The sequence below is a fragment of the Schistocerca americana genome, chromosome X (assembly GCF_021461395.2).
Source record: "Schistocerca americana isolate TAMUIC-IGC-003095 chromosome X, iqSchAmer2.1, whole genome shotgun sequence".
NCBI lineage: Eukaryota > Metazoa > Arthropoda > Insecta > Orthoptera > Acrididae > Schistocerca > Schistocerca americana.
Window position 1 is genome coordinate 139,230,774 of NC_060130.1, and position 25,691 is coordinate 139,256,464.

Consider the following 25,691-nt stretch of genomic DNA (forward strand, 5'->3'; position numbering starts at 1 on the left):
GGTAATGTTGTCTACTCGAGGTTCCTTGCTTCAACGTAGGTCTTTCAATACTTCTCATTCTTTACCCTGTTTCAGCTAATGTCCACCTGGTCATTCAGGTTGAGGTATTCTGTGATATCCCTCATAATTTGGAGCAAAAACTAGGATGATTTGTCTGGAAAGATCACAGCAGATCCTCCTTGCTTTCCCAGTCTGAGCTGGTGGTGTATCTCTAATGAAAACATTGTCCATCCTATGTTTGATTTTTTCCCCTTAAATATTACCATCGTGGGATTTCGCAGAATGAAAGTAAGCAAAATGAAACCCACTTAAGTGGCTCACCAGAAGTGGCTATAGGAAAAATTCTGATCATAAAAGGTAACTGCTTACATTTTCTTTCCTAACAGAATTATGTGGAAAAGCGTGAATGTTTTCCTTTGTATTGTCTGGAAATGAATAATAAAGCAAATTATATGTTGGAGGGATTTGTTCATGCTGATAGCCAATAGCTTGAGTCATTTGCAGTGAATCTTAATAAATCCAGTTTGTATGGTAATGATAGAATATACATTCAGATACCTTGATAGAATATACATTCAGATACTAAGTTAAAGTACCTTAGACACACAAAACAACTTTAGACACAGTGATAATATGTGAATTAAAATGCGCTCTGGCAGCAGTATTACTGCGAGATGAATACCGGACATACTTGAAAACTGGCAATGTGCAGGCATTACCATTTCTCTTGTCCTATGTCAGTGGCATACTGAACGTCAGAATGGCCCTCACCTGGCAATACAAGATAATAATGTCTTCCCATAATGTAGAAAAGGCATTCCAGCAAATCTTGCTGTAACCCATCCCATCCCATTACTGAACATGTACTCTCTTGGAAGTTAATAGTAGTCCGTTATGCTCCATAAAATAGAATGTGGCACTATCAGTAGCCCCCTGTCACAGTCAACAACACGCTGTCTACATAAATATGGTGTAATGATTATGACTAGTGTTTTTCACCATTGATGTCTACTATAGAGGGCATGTATGGAGGGCATATGTCTGCCACTCGAATGGCATTTTTTAGATGCTGCTGTTGTGACCATACGTGTGTAGTGCACATTATGGATAAGGTGGGTCAGAGGATGGGGGTGAGTCCTATGGCTCATTTACAGGTGAAATATTAGAAGAGGAGAAGTAGTGGGCATAGCTGCAGTCCTGGAACTTCATGTTTTCCTTCCATTCTTTGATAAAGTGCTCTTGTGAGTATTTATAGTACATGTAATACTAGACAGATAATGGAGTAATTTTTACACCTATACACTCTTATATTCTGTGGAAACATACTAATCACATTATTTTCAATATCTAATGGCACTTAAACCTTTTCATAAATATCATCAAATGCTTTACAGGGTGGTCAGAAACAGTCTGGAAAGTTTGTAACAGTGCCAGAGTGTAAGTTGTGCTGAGAAATAATTGTTAAGGGTAAAAAATTGACACCAATTCTATCTGCCAGGTTACTTAAATTTGCATGTGCGACAGCCTACTTGGAGAACTTCAATGCTTACTAACTCGGAAATGGCACAAATATCAAATTTTTTTCTTAACAATTATTTCCCAGCACAAACCACCCTGCAACACTCTTACAAGTTTTTCAGGCAGTTTCTAACCAGCCTGTATAGTTCTTGCTTTGTTGTACAGCATGATGCTTGTAAGTATTCTGCTGGTGCTTCATCAGTATTAGAACATTGGTTCCTCCAGAGTTCATGCAAAGCTTTTTTAAATGCGGAAGTAAGAACTGAATGTCCTTTATCATCCTTTTGCACATTGTCCTCATTTTTGATTATCCTATTTTCTTCTGGACGAGAATAGAGCTTTTCCAAGTACTGTTTTGATCATCTTGCCTTATTTTCTGTTTCCATTAACCAAATAACTTTCACATTTCATTGTGCTCTTGTATGATTGTTTACTAGTGTGTGTGCAGCATATGCTTACATTGTTTCAGTTTTTTATGTACCCTGTGACATCTCTCCTCCATCCATTCTTATCTAGATTTTTTCCCCAACAGTTCTACATTTTCATAACTTGTTTATTAATTCTGTTATTTCGTCTATTATCTATGGCTGTAACTTTTATGCCTTATTCCTCCCACCCCATCCATTTTTTTTTTTTTTTTTAGAAAGGCAATCCATCAGTTTTCCACACCATTAACTTCTTAAATTTTAATTCCCTTGGTGTATGTTTTCCAAGGCTAGGACAAATATTTGGTACCTTGTTTGTGTACACCGATCAGCCAAAACGTTATGACCACCGACCTACTACTGATATAAACCCATTCAGGCGGGCAGGGAATGACTGCTAGTCACACACACACACACACACACACACACACACACACACACACAGACACAGACACAGACACACGGTGACTTTAGTATTGGTGAGCATGCTGTCCGTGTGTAGAATGGGGAAGGTGTGCAATCTATCTGAGTTTGATCAAGGGCAGATTGTGATGGTCCAGAGGCTAAGCGTGTCCATTTCCCAAATTGCATGACTTGTAGGATGTTCGAGGAGTGCTGTGATGAGTGTCTTCAACATGTGGTGAAACCAAGATAAAACCACATCCAGACATCATGGGGTCATGCAGCCACGCCTCATTACGGATGCGGATGCCTGACATCGTAGACAGATTGGTAAAGCAGGACAGGCGATGAACTATGGCACAACTAACATTGAACTTTAATGCTGGGCAGAGTACAAATGAGTTTTAACATGCAGTGCACCAAACACTCCTAACAATGGACCGCTGCAGCCAACAACCCATACATGTGTCAATGTTAACACCGTGACATCAACAGCTATGACTGAAATGGACACGTGGCAATCAGCACTGTACATTGGTGGCAGAGAGTGGCATGGTCTGATGAATCCCGATACCTTCTTTATTGTGCCAATGGGAGGATGTGAATCCGTCATCTTCTAGGGGACAACTCCTTGACACATGTAGTACAGTACAGAGACATGCTCCGTTGTGCTCCAGGGAACATTCACGTGGGCGTCAATGAGTCCAGTGGAGCTTGTGCAAGGCACAGTGATGGCCAAAGAGTATTGTACACTGGTTGCAGACCATGTAACCCCTTCATGACTGTAGTGCAACTTTACGCTACTGAGCAAGTCTCATTCCTTTGTACTGGTTTAAAGAAAAAAAGAAAAAAAACCTAGCATAAAATTTTAAGACAAAGTTTCTCATAAAACATTACTCTAAATAAATATAGAAATCACTAAAACAAATTCAAGCTGAAAAGTAAATGATTTTAAAATTAACTTTTGCAATAGACCAACACAGGCTCATTAAACAAACTCATGATTTTAAAATTAAGCCACCACTCATGCAACTACAAATGCATCAAGAGATAATGGTTATAATTGGAGGCGTATACTTAGAGCAGGATTACACAGCTTTCCTTTCATTGCACATGCAGTGCCACTCTTGGTATGAGGCCTTTTACTCTCCAACAATCAGCAGGCCCAGCTGACCCATCTCCTCCGGCAAGTCGTTGTACACATGGGAGAGAACACAAAGTAACAAGACAAGCTTCTAAAACACAGAAGCAGATAGTGTTAATTCAACAAGCCTCAAAAACATGTTCATACCTGCTTCAGGAATACAGGCCAGACAATAATGACAATTTAAAATGTGGCCTGGAAATCTTCAAGCAACCAATTGATCCAGTAAATAAAATAAAAAAAATTTAACCACACTTGATAAACCATCAAAACACACGGGCATTTCACTACTAAGGAAATCATTCAGGAGTGGCAGTTGGCAATACCCATAGCAAGATAGAAATAGCTGACGAGAATTTCAAATGAGGCAACAGGAGGCAGCAATACATTAAATCACGTTGTTACCACAGTTCATGGGCTAACATTTTGCTCACCCAAAAAAAAAAAAAAAAAAAAAAAAAAAAAAACTATCCATCGTTCCAATGCCATCGTGAACAGAAACAAGGCTGTCCCCTCAGAGTCCCGTCAACCAATGAATGTCAGAATCACCACCGTCAGTACCAACAGTCTCAGTTCTATGAGTTGCCCGTTTATACTGCCGCCCAGCATGCTTCCAAACACAGTCCATGCGCGACTCACGCCTTCTAGTGGCTCTGTGTTCTCTCTCTCTTGCTGTGCCTCAGCTAAGGTGTGCACTATATAGGCAAACTGTACACCAAACAGGATTGATAACTGCTAGGTCGATGTGCACACATCAATGATGATCATGTTTACTGACAGCAGTGGCATTTTTCAGCAAGGTAGTGCACCCTGTCACAAGACCAGGAGAGTGATGGACTGGTTTGAGGTACACAGTTGCAAGTTCCACTTGATGTGCCGGCCCTCCAACTCACCAGATCTGAACCCAATCGAACACATCTGGGATGTGATTGAATGTAGCATCAGAGCTCATCACCCCCTTTCCCAAAATTTAAGGGAATTATGTGACTTGTATGTGCAGATATGGTGCCATCTCCTTCCAGTGTCCTACCAAGGCCTCATTGCTTCCGTGCCATGGTGCTTTGTCACTGCTCTCGATGCCAAAGTTGGCCATACCAGCTATCAAAGTAAGTGGTCATGATGCTGTGGCTGGTCAGTGTAAGTTCTAATGTTTCAGGTGTTTTCTCTTTCAATTCAATGTTGGCTAGCATTTCATTAGTACTAAACCATGACCACTATCAATGTTCCTACCTGTGTAACTCTTTCAGTCCCTGGCTCGATTCCTGAATCTTCGTATTACAAAAATATATTCAACCTGAAATATTCTTTAATTCTTTGTGTTCTCCCTTCACAAGGAGTTCTTGAGAAGGTTATTTGGGATGACAGACTAGTGCGCCGCACAGACTTCTATTAACCTTCCATTTTGTGCTCCTTTTCCTCACAGCCATAATCATGTATCATTTATTTATTTATTTATTTATTTATTTATTTATTTATTTACACATCAAGTTTCGTAGGACAGAATTGAGGAGCAAATCTCCAAGATCATGGAATGTGTCAGTACATGAAATTACAACATAAAAGTAATAGCAGATAAAAATAAAATGGTTACAAACCCAGGAGGAGTCAAGCCATAAGTTTAAGTAAACACAGTCAACAATATGACATAAGAATTAGCTTAAGTTTTCAAGGAACTCCTCACAGAATAGGAGGAGTGACCCATGTGGAAACTCTTCAGTTTCGATTTGAAAGCATGTGGATTACTGCTAAGATTTTTAAATTCTTGCGGTAGCTTATTGAAAATGGATGCAGCAGTGTACTGCACACCTTTCTGCATGAGAGTTAAGGAAGTCTGATCCAAACACAGATTTGATTTCTGCCTAGTATTAAGTGAGTGAGAGCTGCTTATTCTTGTGAATAAACTGATATTGTTAACAAGAAACTACAGTAGAGAATATATATATATATATATATATATTGAGAGGTCAATGTTAAAATGCCCAGGCTAGTTGAACAGGGGTCGACAACAGGTTCATGAACTTACACCACTTATTGCCCGAACCGCCCGTTTCTGAGCCAAAAATATCCTTTTAAAATGGAAAGTGTTACCCCAAAATATAATATCATATGACGTAAGTGAATGAAAATAAGCAAAGTAGACTGATTTTCATGTCGAATGATCACTCATGTCAGATACCGTTTATAATAGTAAAAACGACAGCATTAAGTCTTTGAACAAGATCCTGAATGTGGGCTTTTGACGACACCTTACTATCTATCTGAACACCTAGAAATTTGAACTGTTCAGTTTCACTAATCATATGCCCATTCTGTGAAATTAAAACATTAGGTTTTGTTAAATTGCGTGTTAGAAACTATAAAAGCTGAGTCTTACTGTGATTTAGCATTAGTTTATTTTCTACAAGCTGTGAACTTACGTCATGAACTGCACTGTTTGAAACTGAGCCAGTGTTGCACAGAACATCCTTTACTTCCAAGCTAGTGTCATCAGCAAACAGAAATATTTTAGAGTTACCGTAATACTAGAGGGCATATCATTTATATAAATAAGGAACAGGAGTGGCCCCAACACTGACCCTGGGGCACCCCCCTGCCCCCCCCCCCCCTCCTCCCCATTTGACTGTACCCCCACTCAGACCCCGCATCACAGCTATTCTCAACACTGTGATTGATGACCTTTTGCTGTCTGTTGTTAAAGTAAGAGGTGAACCAGTTGTGAGCTACTCCTCATATTCCATTATGGTCCAACTTGAGCAATATTTTGTGATCAACACAATCAAACACCGTAGTTAAATCAAAAAATATGCGTAGCATTCGAAACCTATTGTGTAACTCATCCAGTACCTCACTGAGAAAAGAGAACATAGCATTTTCAATTGTTAAACGACTTCTAAAGCCAAACTGTACATTTGATAGCAAATTATGTGATATAAAATGATAAACTATCCTTACATACACATTCTTTTCAATAACTTCAGCAAACACTGATGGCATAGAAATAGATCTAAAATTGTCTACATTATCCCTTTCTCCCTTTTTATAAAGTGGCTTTACTACAGTACTTTAATCGCTCAGGAAACTGACCATTCCTAAAGGAAAAATTACAAATATGGCTAAATACAGGGCTAACGTGTGCAGCACAGTACTTTAATATACTGCTAGGCACTCCATCATAACCATGAGAATCCTTAGTCTTCAGTGATTTAATAATTGACTCAATCTCCCTCTTGTCTGTATCACAGAGGAGCACTTCAGACATCAGTCTCGGAAAGGCATTTGCCAATAGGAGTATATGATTCCCTGTAGAAACTAAATTTTTATTTAATTCACCAGCAATGCTCAGAAAATGGTTGTTGAATACTGTACATATATCTGATTTATCAGTAACAGAAATATTTTTACTGTGAACTGACTTTATATCGTCATCGACCTTGTGCTGCTGACCAAACACTTCCTTCACAACTGACCATGTGGTTTTAATTTTATCGTGTGAATTAGCTATTCTATTTGCGCACCACATACTCTTTGCCTTCCTAATAACATTTTAAGCACCTTACAGTATTGTTTGTAATGGGCAACTGTAGCTTGATAGTGACTACTTCAAATGTTTTGATATAATTCCCACTTTGTTCTACATGATGTCCTTATCCCACTGGTCAGCCACCCAGGCTGCCTTTTACTGATAATATGTTCTTGCTTCCCGAGCATGGGGTCCCAGTTTCAATTCCTGGCAGGGTCAGGGATTTTCACCTGCCTTGAGATGACTGGGTGTTTGTGTTGTCCTCATCATTTCATCATCATTCATTAAAGTGGCAAGTTTGGACTGAGCACTGATGACTGCATAGTTGAGTGCCCCACAAATCAATCATCATCATCATCATCATCATCATCATCATCATCATCGTCATCATTATCATTTTTACTGTTAATACCCCATTCAGAACGTTCTGATGGAAAGCAACTCTCAAAGATCATGACAAATGTGTTAAGGAAAGCATTATATTTGTCATCTATGTTATCGGCACTATAAACATCCTACCACTCTTGTTCTTTGCTTAGGCATAAGATAATATGAATTTAGGAGATCTACAAACATCCTTTTTCTTGCACAATCATATACAAAATTAAAATTGAAGTCACCACATATAACTAATTTTTGGTAATTCCTATAAAGTGAATCAATAACCCTCTCTAGCTTGAGCAGAAATGCTCTGAAGTCGGAGCTAGGGGACCTATAAACATAAAAAATTAGAAGTTTAGTTCCATTTAATTCGACTGCCCCTGCACAACATTCAGACATCTGTTCAGTGCAATGCCGTGATACGTCTATGGACTGAAATGGAATACTGTTTTTTACATAGATGGACATTGCCCCACCCTGCAAGGAACTCCTTGAAAAACAGCCAGCTAACCTGTATCCTGGTAAATGAAGCCTCTGAATTGTCAAAGTGTTTGTGGTGCTCTGATATATCATTAATTTCAGAGTCAACATCTATAAGCAGTTTACTACCTCTTATATTTTGATGAAATGTGCTAATTCCTTCTCTACTTGGAAACATGACGTCCTCTGAAGGTGATTCCTTAGAGGGACTTTCTTTAAGCAGGTATCACATCTGTGATGTGCTTTATCAGTTTTTTTCTAGTTGGGCTCTTTGTAAACCCATGAGATAGTGACTGAGATTGGACCAGGACATAATAGGGTGGAAACAACCAAAACATATTTTTAGGCTCGAACCTCTGAGGTGTTCCCAATGAAAGGTTAACCTTTATCTTCCGATTTCACCAAGACCAAACTCTTCCATTATTTTCTGTTTCCTGCCTTCACTAATGACTGCATTCCGATGTCTTATTATGATTAAATTTCCATCTTCAGATGCAGGTTAGATGTGTACTTGTATGACTACAATGTCTGTTGCATATCTCTTGAGTCTTAGTATGATTTTTCTGTCTGTCTGCTGCAGATAACCCTTTATTCTGTTGGCAGTTTCGCTATTCATTATTATTCATGCTTGTACTCTACATTTATCTGGCCGTGTGTGGATAATCCTGTGATCCCTACTCCAAAAATTTCCCTTCTCTGGCCATCTGCACCGCACCAATTACAAAGTACTACCAGCTGGTCCATCTGGACCGTTCTTCTTTTATACGAATTGCGGTGCTTGTGTTGTTCTGAAATACAATGAAAGGTTCCTTCAGACAAACATGCATGTCCAGAGGAACATTGCATCATAATTCAGAACGACACAAGTGCTGAAGTACCGTATTTATCCGCTGACACCGGGTAAGCACTTTCAAGTAAAATGTCTCCCCTGTATAGGAATATATATAATGGATGTAAGAGTACAGGTTGTAGATGCACAATTGATGACATACGAAAGTTTGGGTTTGGCCATGAGTCGTGTCAAATGGTAAGGCAACCACTCACAGTAAACAGGATATCCGGATTCGAGTCTCAGTCCAGCAAAAATTTTCATTTTCATCATTCCAGTATCCAGTTTATAAATTTTTTAGGAGATATGCTCTTGCAACAACTCAGTGGCCATACAGTCAATTCTCACATTACGCAGCCCACTCTCAAAGATGTGTATTAGTTCTTTCATTCTTATTGAGCATTTTGGGTGCTGTTGGGTGAAATGTGCATAAATGAGGCCCTTTATCATGATGAGCTGTAGACGACAGTTGAGTGGGCATGGCTGAGGCTGGTTCCATGACGCAGTTGGTGTTTTGTTGAGACTACCATGAATTATCAATGTTATTAGTGTGAAAAGGAGTGCTGCTTGTTACTAGGTAGATGTCTTCATTTCAGTTGCTTGGGAATGCGTTCAAGAAGGAACGAATTCTATGCTGTGGTGGCAAAAGTCATAAGGGGATTGTGAATTTCAAATACACTATGTTCTGTGCTTTATCACAGGTGTAAACTCTCAGTTGTCAGGGAAGGAATGAGAGCCACTGTTATCAGCTGCTGCAGTGTCTATAGTACAAGCAAATATTACCTGTTGGACATGATTGCCACATCTGAAAGTTCACATCCATGTGCAGTCATCTGCCACAATACATGGACTTCCATGTTTTAATAGTGTGTGTAACCCTGATATTTAACAGCCCATTTTGTCAGTTATATAAATCTTATACAGAGTAACCCAGTATCTTATGAAAGGAATGACCATAGACATTAATCTTTCTTCCTGTTTTTTCTATACTGGCAGTTTCAGGTTCCTTCAGGCCAGCGGGGCCTTCATAATAAGGTACTACCAGTCTTGTATGAAACTAACCCTCACACATATTTAGGCGCTTTTATCTATAGTGTCCTCACAGTATATTTGTTATTGCAAGTTCAGCCAGTACTTAAATACAGCACCATGTGATTGGGAGTGTTGGTTTTGAAGGTAGTATCTGCTAAAATATCTGTGTAGTATTTCCTAACTAGGAAATTGAAATGATCACACAGGAATTTCTTTTCATATTGCTGAAGGGAGATGGAATAGTGTTTACTATAGATTGGCCTTTTGCATTAGAAACTGTTAGATGTTCATCATGCAGGTATTGCTGAAGATAGGTGTAACATTGTTTCGTATAGATTGCCTGTTGCATTAGATGTTATTGGATGGTCGTCATGAAGAAACTTTCTCACGTCTTATTATAGTAAGATTCAGTGTGTATGAACTAAATGGACGCTAGTTGGAAGGAAAAGTTTTTTTTTTTTTGTGCAGCAGGTACAATGGGCATTTATTCTACAAATTTTGTTGAAGTATTCCATTCAGCATTCTGTTGTTTCAGTTTTGGATCGAATGATATGCATCAACTGTCAAGATGTGATTAAAGGAATGTGTCATCTATTCTCCAGCGCTGCAGCTGTTCGTGGAAAGAAGTACATGTGTGGTATGTTGGTCATTTCTCAAGATGTGTGGTACCCTTCTTCTCACTACATTTACCAAATACCAAGAAAGACTGAAATCTACAGTTGATGCAGCATATCTGTAATTAACGGCAACTCAGTGTATGACATGCCATTTGTCCATATAATAACACTGATTTTTATACACCATTTGATTACGAGTGGCGATCCGCCTTTTGTGGATGTTTGTCTTACCTCCAGTGCTGCCTTTGTTATTCATTTCACAAAAATTATTTCATTTCTTGACTTCTGATATTTAAATCTTTTGTTGGGAGCTAGTAATACACCAGGGAGTCTCATTTTCTCTGTTAAGATGTACATAGAATTACTATCCTTCAATAATACATGAAATTCCTCAGGACAAGATACATTTTTTTAACTAAGAGGAACTAAAATTAAAAAGATACTGTTCATGTAAACCAAGTTAAGCACATCTCTCAAAATAGATACCCTTTGGTGGTGGTGGTCCGAGTGTGAGCACTTGCCTGCATGCACTTACATTAGACATAATTTGCATGCCTTGGCAAATGATATGGTTGCAACTGATGCGGAAACTTCCTTTAATGATGGGCAAATAAATGCAAATGTTACGTATTAATATTATATGTGAACTTTCTCGTGTGGCTGTTTGTGGTGTGTGTTGAAATCTATTACAAAAAAATTCTTGAAGGTGAAGTGCCCTTTATTACTTTGTTGTGGCATGCTTCAACAGTAGAAATACATAATTTAATTTTCAGTCAGCACGGAAATCATGTATTGGTTTATCCTCATAATATATGGAAGAGCTCTGATTCTGCCAACATGTTAGATTGTTCGCACTGTTTTAAGTGTTTTGGCAGACACATTGGTTCTTCATCAAATAGGAACACAGGTGTTGCACTTCTTACAAAGTTCATTGATCATTTACTGAGGTTAACATGGTTTTTGGTGTAGTAGGGGTGTAAAAATTTCATTACCTGGAGTGTTTTTACATTGTATTTTCTGATGTGTTCATTCATGCTGCTGAGACTTGCACATCATTTCTGATGTCTCCTGTGTGTTCGGTTCCTCTGTTCTGTATTGTGGTGGGTACAGGAACCAATAAGTGTGGCAGTTGTAAGTGAACCTTGTAAGAATACTGAAAAATTCTGTGTACATTCTATATGAAATTTGTACAATGGAATGTTATTTGGTTACGTAACGATAGTGTACTTTTTACATTTCCACAAATGTGGAGTTCTTATTAAATTTAACTGAGGGTAAATGAAATCCTTGCAGAATCCTTTGTCTTGTGTTCCCATTGTGAAACTGAATAAATCAACTAAATTATTCACATAAAACCATTTGTGAAATTGTCACTGACAAATTTGTTCTTTTACTCAGTAAATGTGATATTGTGAGAAACTGTTCAGGACAACCACATGACAATGTCAGCACAAATATCTTGATCAGTGTGTTATAGCTTTGATAAAGTATCTTAAAAATGATTCTGATGTGATATATTATTGATGTGATAGATGCTTGTGGAATGTTTAATGTTCCAGGCTTAAGTTGCAGTGTCAGTTAAGTATGTGAACAGTAGTAGGTAGACAGTTCTAGCCCTAAAAATTACTTCTTGTATTTCATCTCCTTTATTATGGTAGTCCAAGCATTATCATATCCCAAAAGAGAGGCTATGCCAAAAGAATAATAACTTTCGTTAACATGCAAAAGTCATTCTATAAATGATGTACTGACTGGTTATAAGAGCCAAATTTTATGTAGAAGAGCTAAACTTATGCAGAATACATTCTTGCTTTTCATCTTTATTATTACGAGGGTGGAACTTAAATAGTGGCAACTATTTATTCACAACCGCCAGTCCCATCGATCGAACAGAGCAGCCACAGCTCGCGCTATATGTGCCCATGCGTTGTCATGCAAAGTGATGGGTGGGTTGTGCAGAAATTGTCGCCACTTCTTTCGCAAAGCTGGTCGCAGGTGATGCTCCAAACACGAACAGTAATATGACGTAAGTCCTTGTGACTTTGATTTGATTCTGAAGATGAAGGAACCACTTTGTGGCATTCGCTTCAGAACTGTTCCAGAGATTTGACTGGCTGTAGACCGTTCCATTGGCACCATCAGCGGAACAGGCTCTGCTAACGGTATACTACGCCTTCCACATCACTGGCAACAGGTTCTACACAATGCTGTTGACTACTTTGAAGGACAGTAACAAGTTACAACCCTTGTATTTAAAAAAAAAAAACCTCATGTTTGCTGCATAAAACCAGATCATGTAATGACTCATACAGACTTAAGTACGAAAATCAAATCACATATTTTTTAACAGTAGCCTTGTTGTGGGGCTAAAGAAGAAAGGAGCAGGAGGAGCACATGTGGTGAAAGAGGCAACTCATGCAGATCTGTAGTTTGATAGAAATCCAATAAGTGCAGGAAACCAAGGCACAAAAAATGCAGTTCTTAATGTGTCATTAGACAGTTTTAAGATTTTAATGTTGCGGATACTCATTCTTAATCTTTTTTTTTTTTCATATAGATTTCATGCAATGAATTTATTGTTATTAAGCAAAGTAACAGCATCCACAACTATCTGAATGAATTTTCCTTTGAGTTGATCTTGTTTGCTGAACTAAATTGTTTGGAGGTTGTTAACTTTTCTGTTGCACTTCTGATCCCTAACCATAAAATAAAAATTTGTAGGAGGAGAAGATAAAGTGTTGTGACTAAATGTCACTTTTTTTTTTTTTTTTTACTCTTCACCCTAGGTGATAAATAAAAAAAGTAACATTGCATGAAAGATGAGATGCTAATAATTCTTCGTTATGAAAACCATTGTTATATCCTTTGTGCACTTCCTCTAATTGTATTAAAAAACTTCAGTTATTTGTGCAACAGACTAATTATTCTATCCATTTTATAACAGTGTGTACACATCTTATTTAAAAATACAAAGATTGAGTTTTGTGTGTACGAAAGGAAACTATATTTTTCGTGTTTCATGCGTTATGTTGTAATGGTTACTTGTAATAGAAAATTTACTTTGAAGATATGCTGACTGTATTCTCTTCTTCTTCCACAAGGAATGTTACGGAGTTATTGAGCAACCAGTTGACAGTCTTCTTATGGAAGAGGATCAGCAGGAAAACATTGACCCAGAAATAGCACGAATGAATCAAATTAATACACCTGGAAGTTCTCCTGGCCAGCATGGCATTATGCCAGACAAATCGGCTAGCACATTGGCATCTGCAGATTTACCAACAGACATGAGTGATACTACAGAGTCTGATGTGGAGAAGACAGCAGGTACAGTAATCCTTATAAAGTATATAGCTCATAGGAAAGCAGGAAGGGAGATATCCTAATGTTCTCCATATGCAATGTTCTAGAAGATCTGTTGTTATATTATGTTACATTAATATAATTTGTCACTGACAGGGAGGGGTCCCCTGTGGCAAGATCAACTTTTTGAAACCACCTATATGGTGGTGAAGGGTAAGGTCGCAGGCATCACTGTGAAGCCATTAACCCTGGTGGTCCCTTGTTTATTAGTAATTGATAGAAAAGAATTTGGCATAACAGTCTAGAGTGTTATAAATTATACATTCATTTTAAGTGATGGCATAGTGTGATGGTTGGTGTACAAAACTGATATGCTGAAGGTGATGAGTTTGAATCCTGTCGGATGCTTTTTAGATTTCTATTTTAAATTTTTGTCAAAATGACTTCCATTGCTATTTTTATTCAATTAATTGGTTCAGATGCATTTCTCCCCTGGTGCTTTCCCGCACCATTTTGTCCACTGTATTAACATTTTTATTTGCTTTGCCGCACCATTTTGTCTTCCTATCATTCTTTTTTCATTTGGAATCTCTGTCCATCTGGTTTTAATTATATTTATTTATTAGCTTTGAGTTAATTTCTTCTGTTTTAATCATTTAATATTTTCATCCATGTTATTGCACTATTCCTCATTTTGCTTGATTTTTTTTTTTTTATAATAATCCCTTATTTCAGTTAAAACTTAAATGTGTCTTGTTATGGCCATAAAAATTTTAAGATTACCAATGATAATAAAGCATTTGCTCAAAGTCAGGAAAATTAGGGAAAGAATTGTACAGACAATATTTGCAATCTGTAATGAAACTGGAAATCAGAGAAAATGATTTTTTGTTACTTATTGATTCATGGAATGGTTCTTTGGACAGCACAATATGTGTTTCCTGCAAAATGTACTCACCTGTGTCAGCCATGTGAAGAACTTTATCATCAGGTGAAATATAAGATAAAAATACTTCAGAGTGCACCTGAATTACTTCAAGGTAAATGCAAAATTGCTGAATGTGAAGATGTAATCAACATCCATTCAGTTGTAAATTGGATTATGTTTGCACCAGCATATGGTAACATAATGAGGTATTCCTGATATGGATCGAAATTGGGTAATGGAAAGATCTTATTTCAGGACAGTAATGTCGTGAACTCCCCTTAAAATTTGATGAAGAAACAATGTAATTATAGAAACATAGCATATATATTTTGTCCATGGTGCAACACCATTTCATCTTTCAAATGTTTGTTTGGTGGTTAACATCCAAAAACTGTATGTCTCTCAACAAAAAATTAATTTTTGTGACTGATACACTATCAGTATAATTACTATTAAATTATTTTGCCTTTTGTTCTTTAACTGCTGAATCAGTATTTTTAAACACTTAAATTTTACAATTCATAAATAAAAATAATTAAGAATAGTTTAACAAAGATTCCAAATGAAAAAAAAGAGAGGAAGACAAAATTAGAGCAAAATTGGTTTAGAAATACAAAAAAAACGTACATTTGAACCAATTAACTGAATGGATATAATGATGGAAGTCATTTTGATAAAAATTTAAAAATGAAAATCTAAAAAATAGACAGGATTCAAATCCATCACCTAGCATATCAGTCTAGTATGCTACCAACTTTTTTCTGTTGATTTCACATAAACAGTGGCCCAGGATGAATGACTTTAGGGCGTGATGCCTTGGATCCTAACCTACACCACCAAATAGGTGGTTTCAAAAAGCTGATCCAACCACGGGGGACCTCTCCTCCTCTGATGTGAGATTAAGATATATATCTCAATTTCACTACATTCTGATGCACTGTAATATTTCGATGATGGTAATCATAGTTGCTACTTGCAATGAAAAATCTAATTAGCCTCAAAATTAATTTGGTGTGTGTGTGTGTGTGTGTGTGTGTGTGTGTGTGTGTGTGTGTGTGTGTGTGTGTGTGATTTAGAGAGAGAGAGAGAGAGAGAGAGAGAGAGAGAGAGAGAGAGAGAGAGAGAGAGAGAGAGAGACTGACTGACTGACTTTAATCTTTGGTCTTGTGACACACTGAGTTGCTCATACACTTTGCTTGCCCTTTTAGGAAAGTTACCTAAGACAACATGTGGTGTCAGCTTCCAAATGTGTAAGTTCATGGAGAAATTCATAGTTTTAAATTTTATGTAGAGTGACACCTGTTGGAATAATAATGGACAATTGCATGTGGTGGAAGCTATTTCATTTTGTGATAAACTCTACTAATATTACTGTCTTTAATAGTTGTAAATGGATGTCATGTGATAGTAACTGTTACAATCAATGCCAATGTTACATTACCACATGGATAGCTGGCTAAAAGTTGCAGTTGCTGTGTTGTTCACAACATAACAAGTTTTGTGAAATTTTGTCCATCCTTTGATATTCATTGTTAGTGACACAGTTAATGTAGTTCCATGAAAAAGTGAAATATTTTTTCAAATTAACAGAATGTAAATGATAACTAAGGAAAATAGCATGTTTCCCTTTTATAGCATTCTCCAGTTACCTTTAAGTTTAGTTTAGTACTGAATTCACAGTAGGCTTCAAAAGAGCCTGTACGATAACAGTGTGAATATTTAACCCCAGACTTTGAGATAATGTGAACTTTGCATGTAGTGGAATGCTCACCAGTGGGCACAGCAGTGGAATCTCTCTTGCATCAGAGAGTAACTTCAGTGCTATCTGAAACATGAGGAGGACACAAACCTTAACATAAACAGCACACTGAGCAGACAAATGGGTGTTTGAGAAAGAAAGAAAGAAAGTTAATGTCCTAGCTGAGGTTACATTTATACATGCACAAAGTAGTTACACAAGTCATCTATAAGCAGCATGGACATTTGGGCTCCAAGCCAAGCAGCATCAGATTCAGTTAAAATTTTCAGATGGACAGAGAGATTTAACACAAAGTTGGGGCATGTCTCCACTCTATTTTATTAGATCCATGTTGTTTTTGAAGATGTTAGTGCACAAAAAATAGAGCTTTCAAAATTGCATTTGTTAACTTGAAATCTGTGTGATTTTAAGTAAGCATTGTAATTTTTGAGGTTGTGAACACCACTGGAGTCCAAGCAGTGGCTTTTGCACCAACGAAAACATTGTTCAGAACATCAAAGACCGAGTGATGTGGCGCGGTGGTTAGCACACTGGAATTGCATTCGGGAGGACGATGATTCAAACCCGCATCTGGCCATCCTGATTTGGGTTTTCCGTGATTTCCCTGAATTGCTTCAGGCAAATGCCAGGATGGTTCCTTTGAAAGGGCACAGCCGACTTCCTTCCCTATCCTTCCATAATCCACTGGGACAAATGACTTCACTGTTTGGTCCCTTTCCCCCAACCAGCCAGCCACCCGACATCTAAGATACCCTTCCTAGTTTCCAAAGGCATGGGAGGATCTCATTCTGCTAGTCACAGAGATATATGAGAATCCAAGTACGTAAGTTAGTGACAACATAAGATTTTCCCATCATATTAACTAATGATATTTTTGTTGACTCTGCAGCCAGAACATATAATCATTTACACACAAAATTTCAGTGGTCCATATGTCTACCATACTCAAGAGAGAATGCTAGTTACTAATCACAATGAAATTAATTCATACCATCAACAGTGGCCCTTTTATACACCGCAGAAAATGAACAGTGGGTGCACCAGAAATTGTCACTGCTGCCACCTAACGGAAGTGGAAGTACTGCACCCAATGATAAAACCTAGCAGGAATGATGACTGGCCTTTGAGCACCTCTGTCAATATATCCTGCAGGCTGAGTCCAAGACCATTGTTTTTTAATGTGAGTTAAAACAGGATTCCACATTTTACCTAAAGGGTAGCCCTTGTCGCTATTTGCAGTTTTGTCCTCCAATTTAATTTCGACGATTCCTTTAAAAACACAGATCCCAATTGCAAGATGCAGGGGCATCTATATGTGTCTCATTGTAATCATTCTTTGTCCCTTGGTTAGGCAGTCCTCTACCATCACACATTTCTCAGGTTTTTGTAAACATGTGACAGTGGTGCTCTACACATCTATTGTGAATGGTGCAAATTGTAAGGTCAGTGTATGTGTTTCCATGATGGCAAGAGATCTTGTAGACATCAGACTTACTCAATCCTTGATCAGCATTTACCGAGCCAAGGTTCGCTCTGATCTTCATATGGCAATAAAGGAACCAGTATGCCTGCATCTTCTACTGGCCCCAGTGAAGGTTGAAACTCAAAGGCATGACAGATGTGTTTGTCCATGTAACCATTCTACTTGAACACAAGCTTTAGGTATTGTAGCTGCTGTGTCATTCTTTCTGCGTCTGAGATGACATAAGCCTTCCTTGTTGACATTCGCAGGAGCCCTGTGCATTGGTATGGTGGATCACAACTAATTGCATGTAGATACCAGTCCATATGCATTGGTATTTTATAAACACTGTATCCCAGAGGCCCATTGTTCCTTCTGTAGACCAGTACATCCAGAAACAGAAGCTTTCCATCCCTTTTTACACTCCATTATGAAGGCAATTAGAATGATCCTGGAAATGGTTCAGACTGTGACCACACTGTAAATGTATCATCAATGTATCTCTAAAAGCAGGTAGATTTTAAAAACTGCCACACTCAGTTTTTGTATTCAAAATCTTCCGTAACTAAATTGGTAACTATGGTGGGTAAAGGATTACCCAGAACCACTCCACTAGCTTGTTCAAAATGATTGTCATTGCATAAAAAGTAAGTCAATGTCAGCATGTGATGACAAATTTCATCATTTCTGTGTCCAGTTTTTCCTTATTAACAGCAAGGGCCCTTGAAGAGAAGCCAAGGTAAAAAGAGAGACATACATCAAAGCTCACAAGCAAATTCGAGGGACTGAAACGCAGAGACTTCAAATGTTGGATAAAATGCATAGAACTGGAAATATGGTGTTCATGTTTTCCGATGTGAAGGCTAAAAACAGACACCTAGTTGTAAATATGGGGTGCATCCAAATCACTCAAAATGGGAACCCCATCTTTGTGGCCTTTTGGCCAACCGTCTAATCTTACCAGAACAGCAACACTGGGATGACGGTTTTTGAAGCACATATTTGGGTGCAAAAATCTTTCTCAGAAGTAAAAGAGTCTTCTAGTTTCTTAATTCAGTATGGTAATTTTGTGTAGATGATTGTATGATCTGGCTACAGATGTGACAAAAATATCATTACGTCTAGCCTACATAATACTTGAATGCTGACCTATTCTGTGCGTACACATCGAATGGGTGGCAATGATAGGCAACAGTCAGAGGACAGTGTAACTAGCAGCATGGCTGTGGCATACCTTACTCTATTCACAGAATCACTTCTGAGTGGAAGACTGTCATATAAGCCCTGGATTTTGCCTCTGGTGACAGTACTCACAATTTTACAATGCTTGTGGTATGTTTCCACCATTTAGAACATGGTGCACAGAAAGCTTTTTATTTACTGGCGAGAGGGCAGGGGCTTACTTGGTTTCTACTAATGTTTTGAATACATATTTTGTTGATTTTAATGCATTTTTACAGCACTAATAATTCATAACTTGTGTGTGGGTGCTAATAATGTTGCTGTTCACTCCTAACCCTCTCCCCCTGTACGGTGCGTTACACTTCAGTGTCCTTATCTGTCCATTCGTACACAGACAGAAAATTTGATACATGGGATAGGATAACTGATGATGAACTATTTATAATATTAGATTCCCTGTAGTTGGTGATTGACGATAAGTGGCTGTAGTTAATTTGTAGTCAGGTTTCTCAAGTACTGTTCAGATTATCCAGTACTTGCACTAACATATAAAACTGTCCATATTCATAGTACATAATTTGAGTTCTACAGTTATCATAAATGGGCATTTAAAAAAGTTATGTCTGCAAATATAATACTTGGGACAAATTCTAGTACACTTTTGTAAAATTGTATCTTACTCAGGAAGTAATTTACACTGTAATTAGAGAAACCTGAGACTGCCTACTTAATCAGATAAAATATATTATAAGCAAATGAAAAATATTACATCTGTGCCAACAATGATATGTCATCTGCAATGTAAAATGTGATGCATTCTTCCCTGTGGTCTCTGTACAAATTGCACACTTCTGTGTTTTGATGGGTTGGTAGCCAGTATCTCTGAAAAGTTTGTAACCCACTTCTGACTTACATGGCCTCATAATAATTAACTCTCAATAATTTGAAGTATGGGCTAGAATTTGTGCCTGTTCAAACAGACAATATTTATGTAGAGCTTTCTTTAGTCGCTGGTGATTTTTATAGATTTCTGTACCAGATGTGCTGCTGTTGTTCAATAAAGTGTTGGAAAACAGTTTATATTCAGTCCCACATCGGTACAGTCACATTCACACAGAGTATTGTAAGTACATATGACTCTCGCTTGAGACCATTACTGCCTTCACAGGACACATTATCTCTTCGATTTCTTTGGACAGAAAAACCAGTTTTAATGCATTGGCCGTTAATGGTCAGTCTATTTTTCTCAATGATATTCCAGTTAAGACTATTAATGTCATATGCTAATTGTTTTATTCCGATTAATTGGATGTGAAGTTGCATTTGAGAGTGTGCTGTGAATTTGCATTTGAGAGTGTGCTGTTCTAATGATCTGTGCCCAGTAGTTCTTTTGTCTGAACAGACACTAGATAGTTTAGTTCAGCACTTAGAGAGTCATTGTCTAATAAGTTTTTAGCGTTGTATGTCAGAACTCTGACACAAAAAGCTAAAAGCATGTCAAACAAGGATGATCATGACGGCAAAAGAAACTGTCCAACTGCTTTGTTCAGACAATATGGCTACAGAGTATATGACATGAAATTAGTGCTCTCAGTAAACTATAGGCACATACTTGCTCAATCAGGTGCACACGTTCTCAATCAACACAAAAGAATCAGAATTTTCGGTTTCTCCCAGTCTGTGGAGCAACAGTGAGTAAAAAGGACAAATTATATTCAGTGTATTTTACAATTTCTATTACAGGCTTCTGAAAGTTGTAAAGGGACTTAGCAGATAGAGTTTTGATAAGGACTGCATGTCCATAAATGTATAATTTGGATGTAAAGTAAATTTGAAGATTAGACCACTTTTAAATCTTTCACTTCACACTACACACATGCAGCAGAATCAGTGGGCTTCAACCCGTGTGCTCTGCCCAAGTCCACGGCACGGGCAATATTTTGAGTATTTGTTGTCAGGTTATCTTTTGTGTGATGTAGATGACATCTTAAAAGGTGAGTGTGGGGTGTGTGCGTCTGTCTTATCACCACAGTAAGCACTCCTGGTTGTGAACTTACCAGTTTTTTGCAGCCATTGTTGTAGTCGTACAGAAATGATATGTGGTGTCATAATTGCAACAGGGGCTGATGAAGGTGACTAAAAAATCCTAGAATACTAAGTGGAAGACAGTCGTGGCCCCAGTCTTAGATATTATGGTAATTTGTGTGAATGTGACAGCAGTTAGCTTGGACTGAATTCAAACTGTTTTTCAACGCATTTCGACACAGTGCTGTGAAATATAACAAGGTGAAATAACTTCACTCGCTCTGATACCACTCTCGATGTATGTGTTACTTGATATATGTGTTACTGTATCTTTTCTTATGGCAGAGAACTGGAAGACAGTATGTCGCTTGATATTTTATTTTAGTATATAAGCTTATTTCGGCTTTATTGCCTTCATCATTACGTATCCTGACCCCGTAAATGGACGTATGGCAACTTTGACTGTTGTTTCGTTTGGTCAGCAAAATTTTAAAGTTGTTACATAATTTGCTGTTGCACGTGTTTTTTGCCCCCACTGTCTGACAGTTGTAGAAATTCAAGTTTGAATCTAGTTGTTTACTCAGAACAACTAGCCATTGAAATTGAATTTCTGCAACTGTCAGATGGGGGAAAAAAGTATTATAATATATATAGAACAGCAAGTTATTTAACAACTTAAAAAAATGACATCTAACAACTACAGACAGCAATAATGGTTCACTCAAAGTTCACATATGTCAATCTACAATGTCAGGACTTTTACTGGTGAAGGCAATAAAGCCAAAATAAGCTTATATACTAAAATAAAATATCAAGCAGCACACTGTCCTGCAATTCTTTGCGTTACGTCCCACTGTACATAATATATGCTGCAGGTCCCACAATAAAGTTTCTTTGTCTCTTTCATTTTACACGCTTGATATACATACCATCCTGTAATTTCCTAAATCTTATTGTTCAGAGTACAGTTCACATATGGCTGATGATAACAGTAGAAATATTTTGTATAGAAACATTTTCTTTAAGGATGTATGCATAATTGAAGACTCACAAAAATCAAACGCACTGGAATATCTGACTCCACTAATAATGATTTGTTTTTGGAGTGACCTACCTCTTTTGAATGCCTGTTTCTATACTACACTATGTGATCAAAAGTATCCAGACACCTGGCTGAAAAGACTTAAAGTTTGTGGTGCCCTCCATCGGTAATGCTGGAATTGAATATGGTGTTGGGCCACCCTTAGCCTTGATGACAGCTTCCACTCTTGCAGACATACATTCAGTTAGGTGCTGGAAGGTTTCTTAGGGAATGGCAGCCCATTCTTCACAGAATGCTGCACTGAGGAGAGCTATCGATTTCGGTTGGTGAGGCCTGGCACGTAGTCGGTGTTCCAAACCATCCCCAAGATGTTATACAGGATTCAGGTCAGGACTCTATGCAGGCTAGTCCATTACAGGGATGTTATTGTCGTGTAACCACTCCTCCACAGGCCATGCATTATGAACAGGTGCTCAAGTGTGGTGAAAGGTGCAATCGCCATCCCCGAATTGCTCTTCAACAGTGGGAAGCAAGAAGTTGCTTAAAACATCAGTGTAGGCCTGTGCTGTGATATGTGCTAGTGCCACACAAAACAACAAGGGGTGCCAGCCCCCCTCCCCCCCCCCCCCCCCCCCCCCCGTCCCCCCACCCCCACCCCTCAATGAAGAACGTGACCACACCATAACACCACAGCATCCAAATTTTACTGTTGGCACTATATTCATCGGCAGATGACTTTCATGGGCATTCACCATACCCACACCCTGCCATCGGATCGCCAGTTTGTGTACCGTGATTCTTCACTCCACACAACTGTTTTCCACAGTTCAATTGTCCAATGTTTACGCTCCTTACACCAAGCGAGGCATCGTTTGGCATTTAACAGCGTGATGTGTATCTTATGAGCGGCCAAGTTTCCTCACCTCCCGCCGACCTGACATAGTACTTGCAGTGGATCCTGATGCAATTTGGAATTCCTGTGTGAGGGTCTGGATAGATGTCTGCCTATTACGCATTACGACCCTCTTCAACTGTCAGCGGTCTCTGTCAGCCAGCAGACAAGGTTCGCCTGTACGATTTTGTGCTGTACGTGTCTCTTCATGTTTCCGCTTCACTATTACATTGGAAACGGTTTACCTAGGAATGTTTAGGAGTGTGGAAATCTCGCATACAGACGTATGACCCAAGTGTCACCCAATCACGTGACCACGTTCAAAGTCAATGAGTTCTGTGGAGCGCCCATTCTGCTCTCTCACGATGTCTAATGACTACTGAGGTCACTGATATGGAGTACCTGGCAGTAGGTGGCAGCACAATGCACCTAATATGAAAATCATATGTTTTTTAGTGGTGTCCGGATACTTTGACTCACATAGTGCACATCAGGAACGTCTTGTACTTTTCTCTAAATTTTATAATTAAGGAAATATTACTACCCAAAACTGTTGTTACATAAATATTCAGATTTTAGGACAGGAAACTATCAAAAAGTCTAGTGTTACTGTTTCCTAACGCAAATTTTTCTTTATCCAAGAACGTATTCTATTACTAGAAAGGAAGATATCTCATAAACAATAACATGAGAGATAGTGTGAAAGTTTTGGTTCTACCAACTTAATATGAAATAGGAAGTTTTTGTGAAATATTGCGAAATTTGGCATTTTCTCAATTCCTAAGTAAAATGTCTTACAAATGTGAAGGCAGAAGTTTACTGATATTGGCCATTGATAGTTATTTACTGTTGAAACTGGATCTTGAGTTTATTTCTCAAGTGTGAGGTTACCCATATAGTCTTAAAATAACCATTCATTTCCTTTTTAACAAACTGCTGGATACATGTGGCACAGCCTGTTAGAGCTTTATCTGCCAAAGTCAATTTTCCAGATCCTTTTGCACAACAAGTCATAGGAAAAACATCACACTTTGGAGAGATCGTAAGTTCAGTTTGTTAATTAAACTGGATATTTTCACAGTGTGCAAATACAAATACAAAAACTACCAGACACAGCACTTGAGTTTTCCAGACACGGCCACTCATGTTTGCTTAGTCGGGCTACACTACAGATCAGGCTCTGTCCACCCTCAAGATACACAATTATGTGACATCACGTTCTGTCTTGTGAGTGGTAGATAGAAGCAAGTCAAGTAACTGCATGTCAATTACTTGATTTTGAAGCTGAAGTGCCATATTTGGTGGTTTCCGTATATACAATCTTACGAAAATTAGCAGTGTAATTGATGCACGGAATTAAAGATCTCTCCAAAATGCACAATTTTTGGAACAATTTGCTGTGTTAAAGTTTTTAAATGTGTGTTGAATAAAGCTGTTACCTGTATTCCGAGTTGAAACAGTTCAAAGACTGTCACTATTTTGGCAAGAAGGAATTTTTAATGAAGAAACTTGCAAGCTTTTGAAAAACATGAAGTACCTCAGTCAGAGATAAATTAAACAGTGACTAGCTTGGCAACTTTTACGGCTACAGATACAGACCAGTCTGCCTTTGCAATATGGTAGCTGAACAACATTTTCTGGATTCATTTTTCAGTGTACTTCTGAAGAAAAAAATGACTTTGTGGTCAAGGTAAATGGGACATCTTCTCTCAGGTTACAGTCGCAGTGGCACCGATATCAGTGGAGTCTCTTGACGACCAACATCAGCCAGAAGCAGCTGATATTTTCAAAACGGTATACCACTACAGGTGTGGTCACCATGTAGCCGATCTCATCGTCCAAACGTACAGATTTCAGATGACAATGAGTGACAAGAACGGTGTTTCTTACGCTTATAGTTACTGCAATAGATCTTTTTTGGGATGTCGTAGGTTTGTATCAACTGTCTACTAATTATTATTACTGCTTACTGTCATTTTTTATGCCAGTGGGATGGTGATTCTGTTATGCGAATTGGTTTGCAGATATGGTGTATGGGTTTCCACTTTCCAGTGCTTCAGGTGTTCCAAATATATTGTTCTAAAGTTTATGCTTGTCTTTCGCATGTATGCTGGATGACAGTCATTGGAGGTTAATTGATGTGTGTGTGCACAACTTCAAATAAATACAGCAGAACAGGGTTTGTAATCTTGCTTTTTTTCCTCCCCCTCATCTCAGTATGTTTGTAAAGCTTGTCTGGTTATTCCAGTAACTTAGGAAAAAGTGTACAGTAATCACAACATTCTTTTTGAGACAGGCATAGCTCATTCAAATGCATTCAGCATCTTTTTAAGTGCAGAAACCACAGTGCAGCAGTTGTCTCCAAGCACTGAAACATCATGGTATCCATCCTGACTTAGGAGGTTAGATTCTAATGTACTTCATACATAGAATAGAGTCTAACCTGATCCAACTTCCTTGATCTCACCAAAAACTTGCGAAGGGGATCGGATGCACTGTGACCAAACTGTTAGCCGATGTTATTGGGTGACCTCTGCCGACTATTGTCGGTGCCACTGTGAACAGAACCTTAGTGCTGCTGTCATCTCTCAAATAGAAATTTGAAGTAATGAGAATGCTTTCTTTCGAATAACTTTCAATGCTGTTTGGATGCAGAGTTATTTGTCGTTTAATTGGTAATGTTCGAAAGGTTCTAAGTAAAAGATTTTTTTTAGCAATGACACCATATGTTATATATGTGATGCCAATAA

General features: G+C 38.1%; 1 protein-coding gene across 2 annotated transcripts in view; it reads left to right on the plus strand.

The window, feature by feature from the left end:
- Positions 1-25,691, plus strand: part of LOC124556720 (protein Aster-B-like) — a 236,821-nt gene that overhangs the window by 140,310 nt on the left and 70,820 nt on the right. Inside the window, exons 9-10 of one of the 2 annotated variants that reach the window (XM_047130710.1) lie at positions 13,450-13,675; positions 15,788-15,829. In XM_047130710.1, coding sequence (XP_046986666.1) covers positions 13,450-13,675; positions 15,788-15,829 — 268 coding nt within the window. The remainder of the gene's footprint in view (positions 1-13,449; positions 13,676-15,787; positions 15,830-25,691) is intronic. The other variant, XM_047130711.1, reaches the window with a different exon arrangement.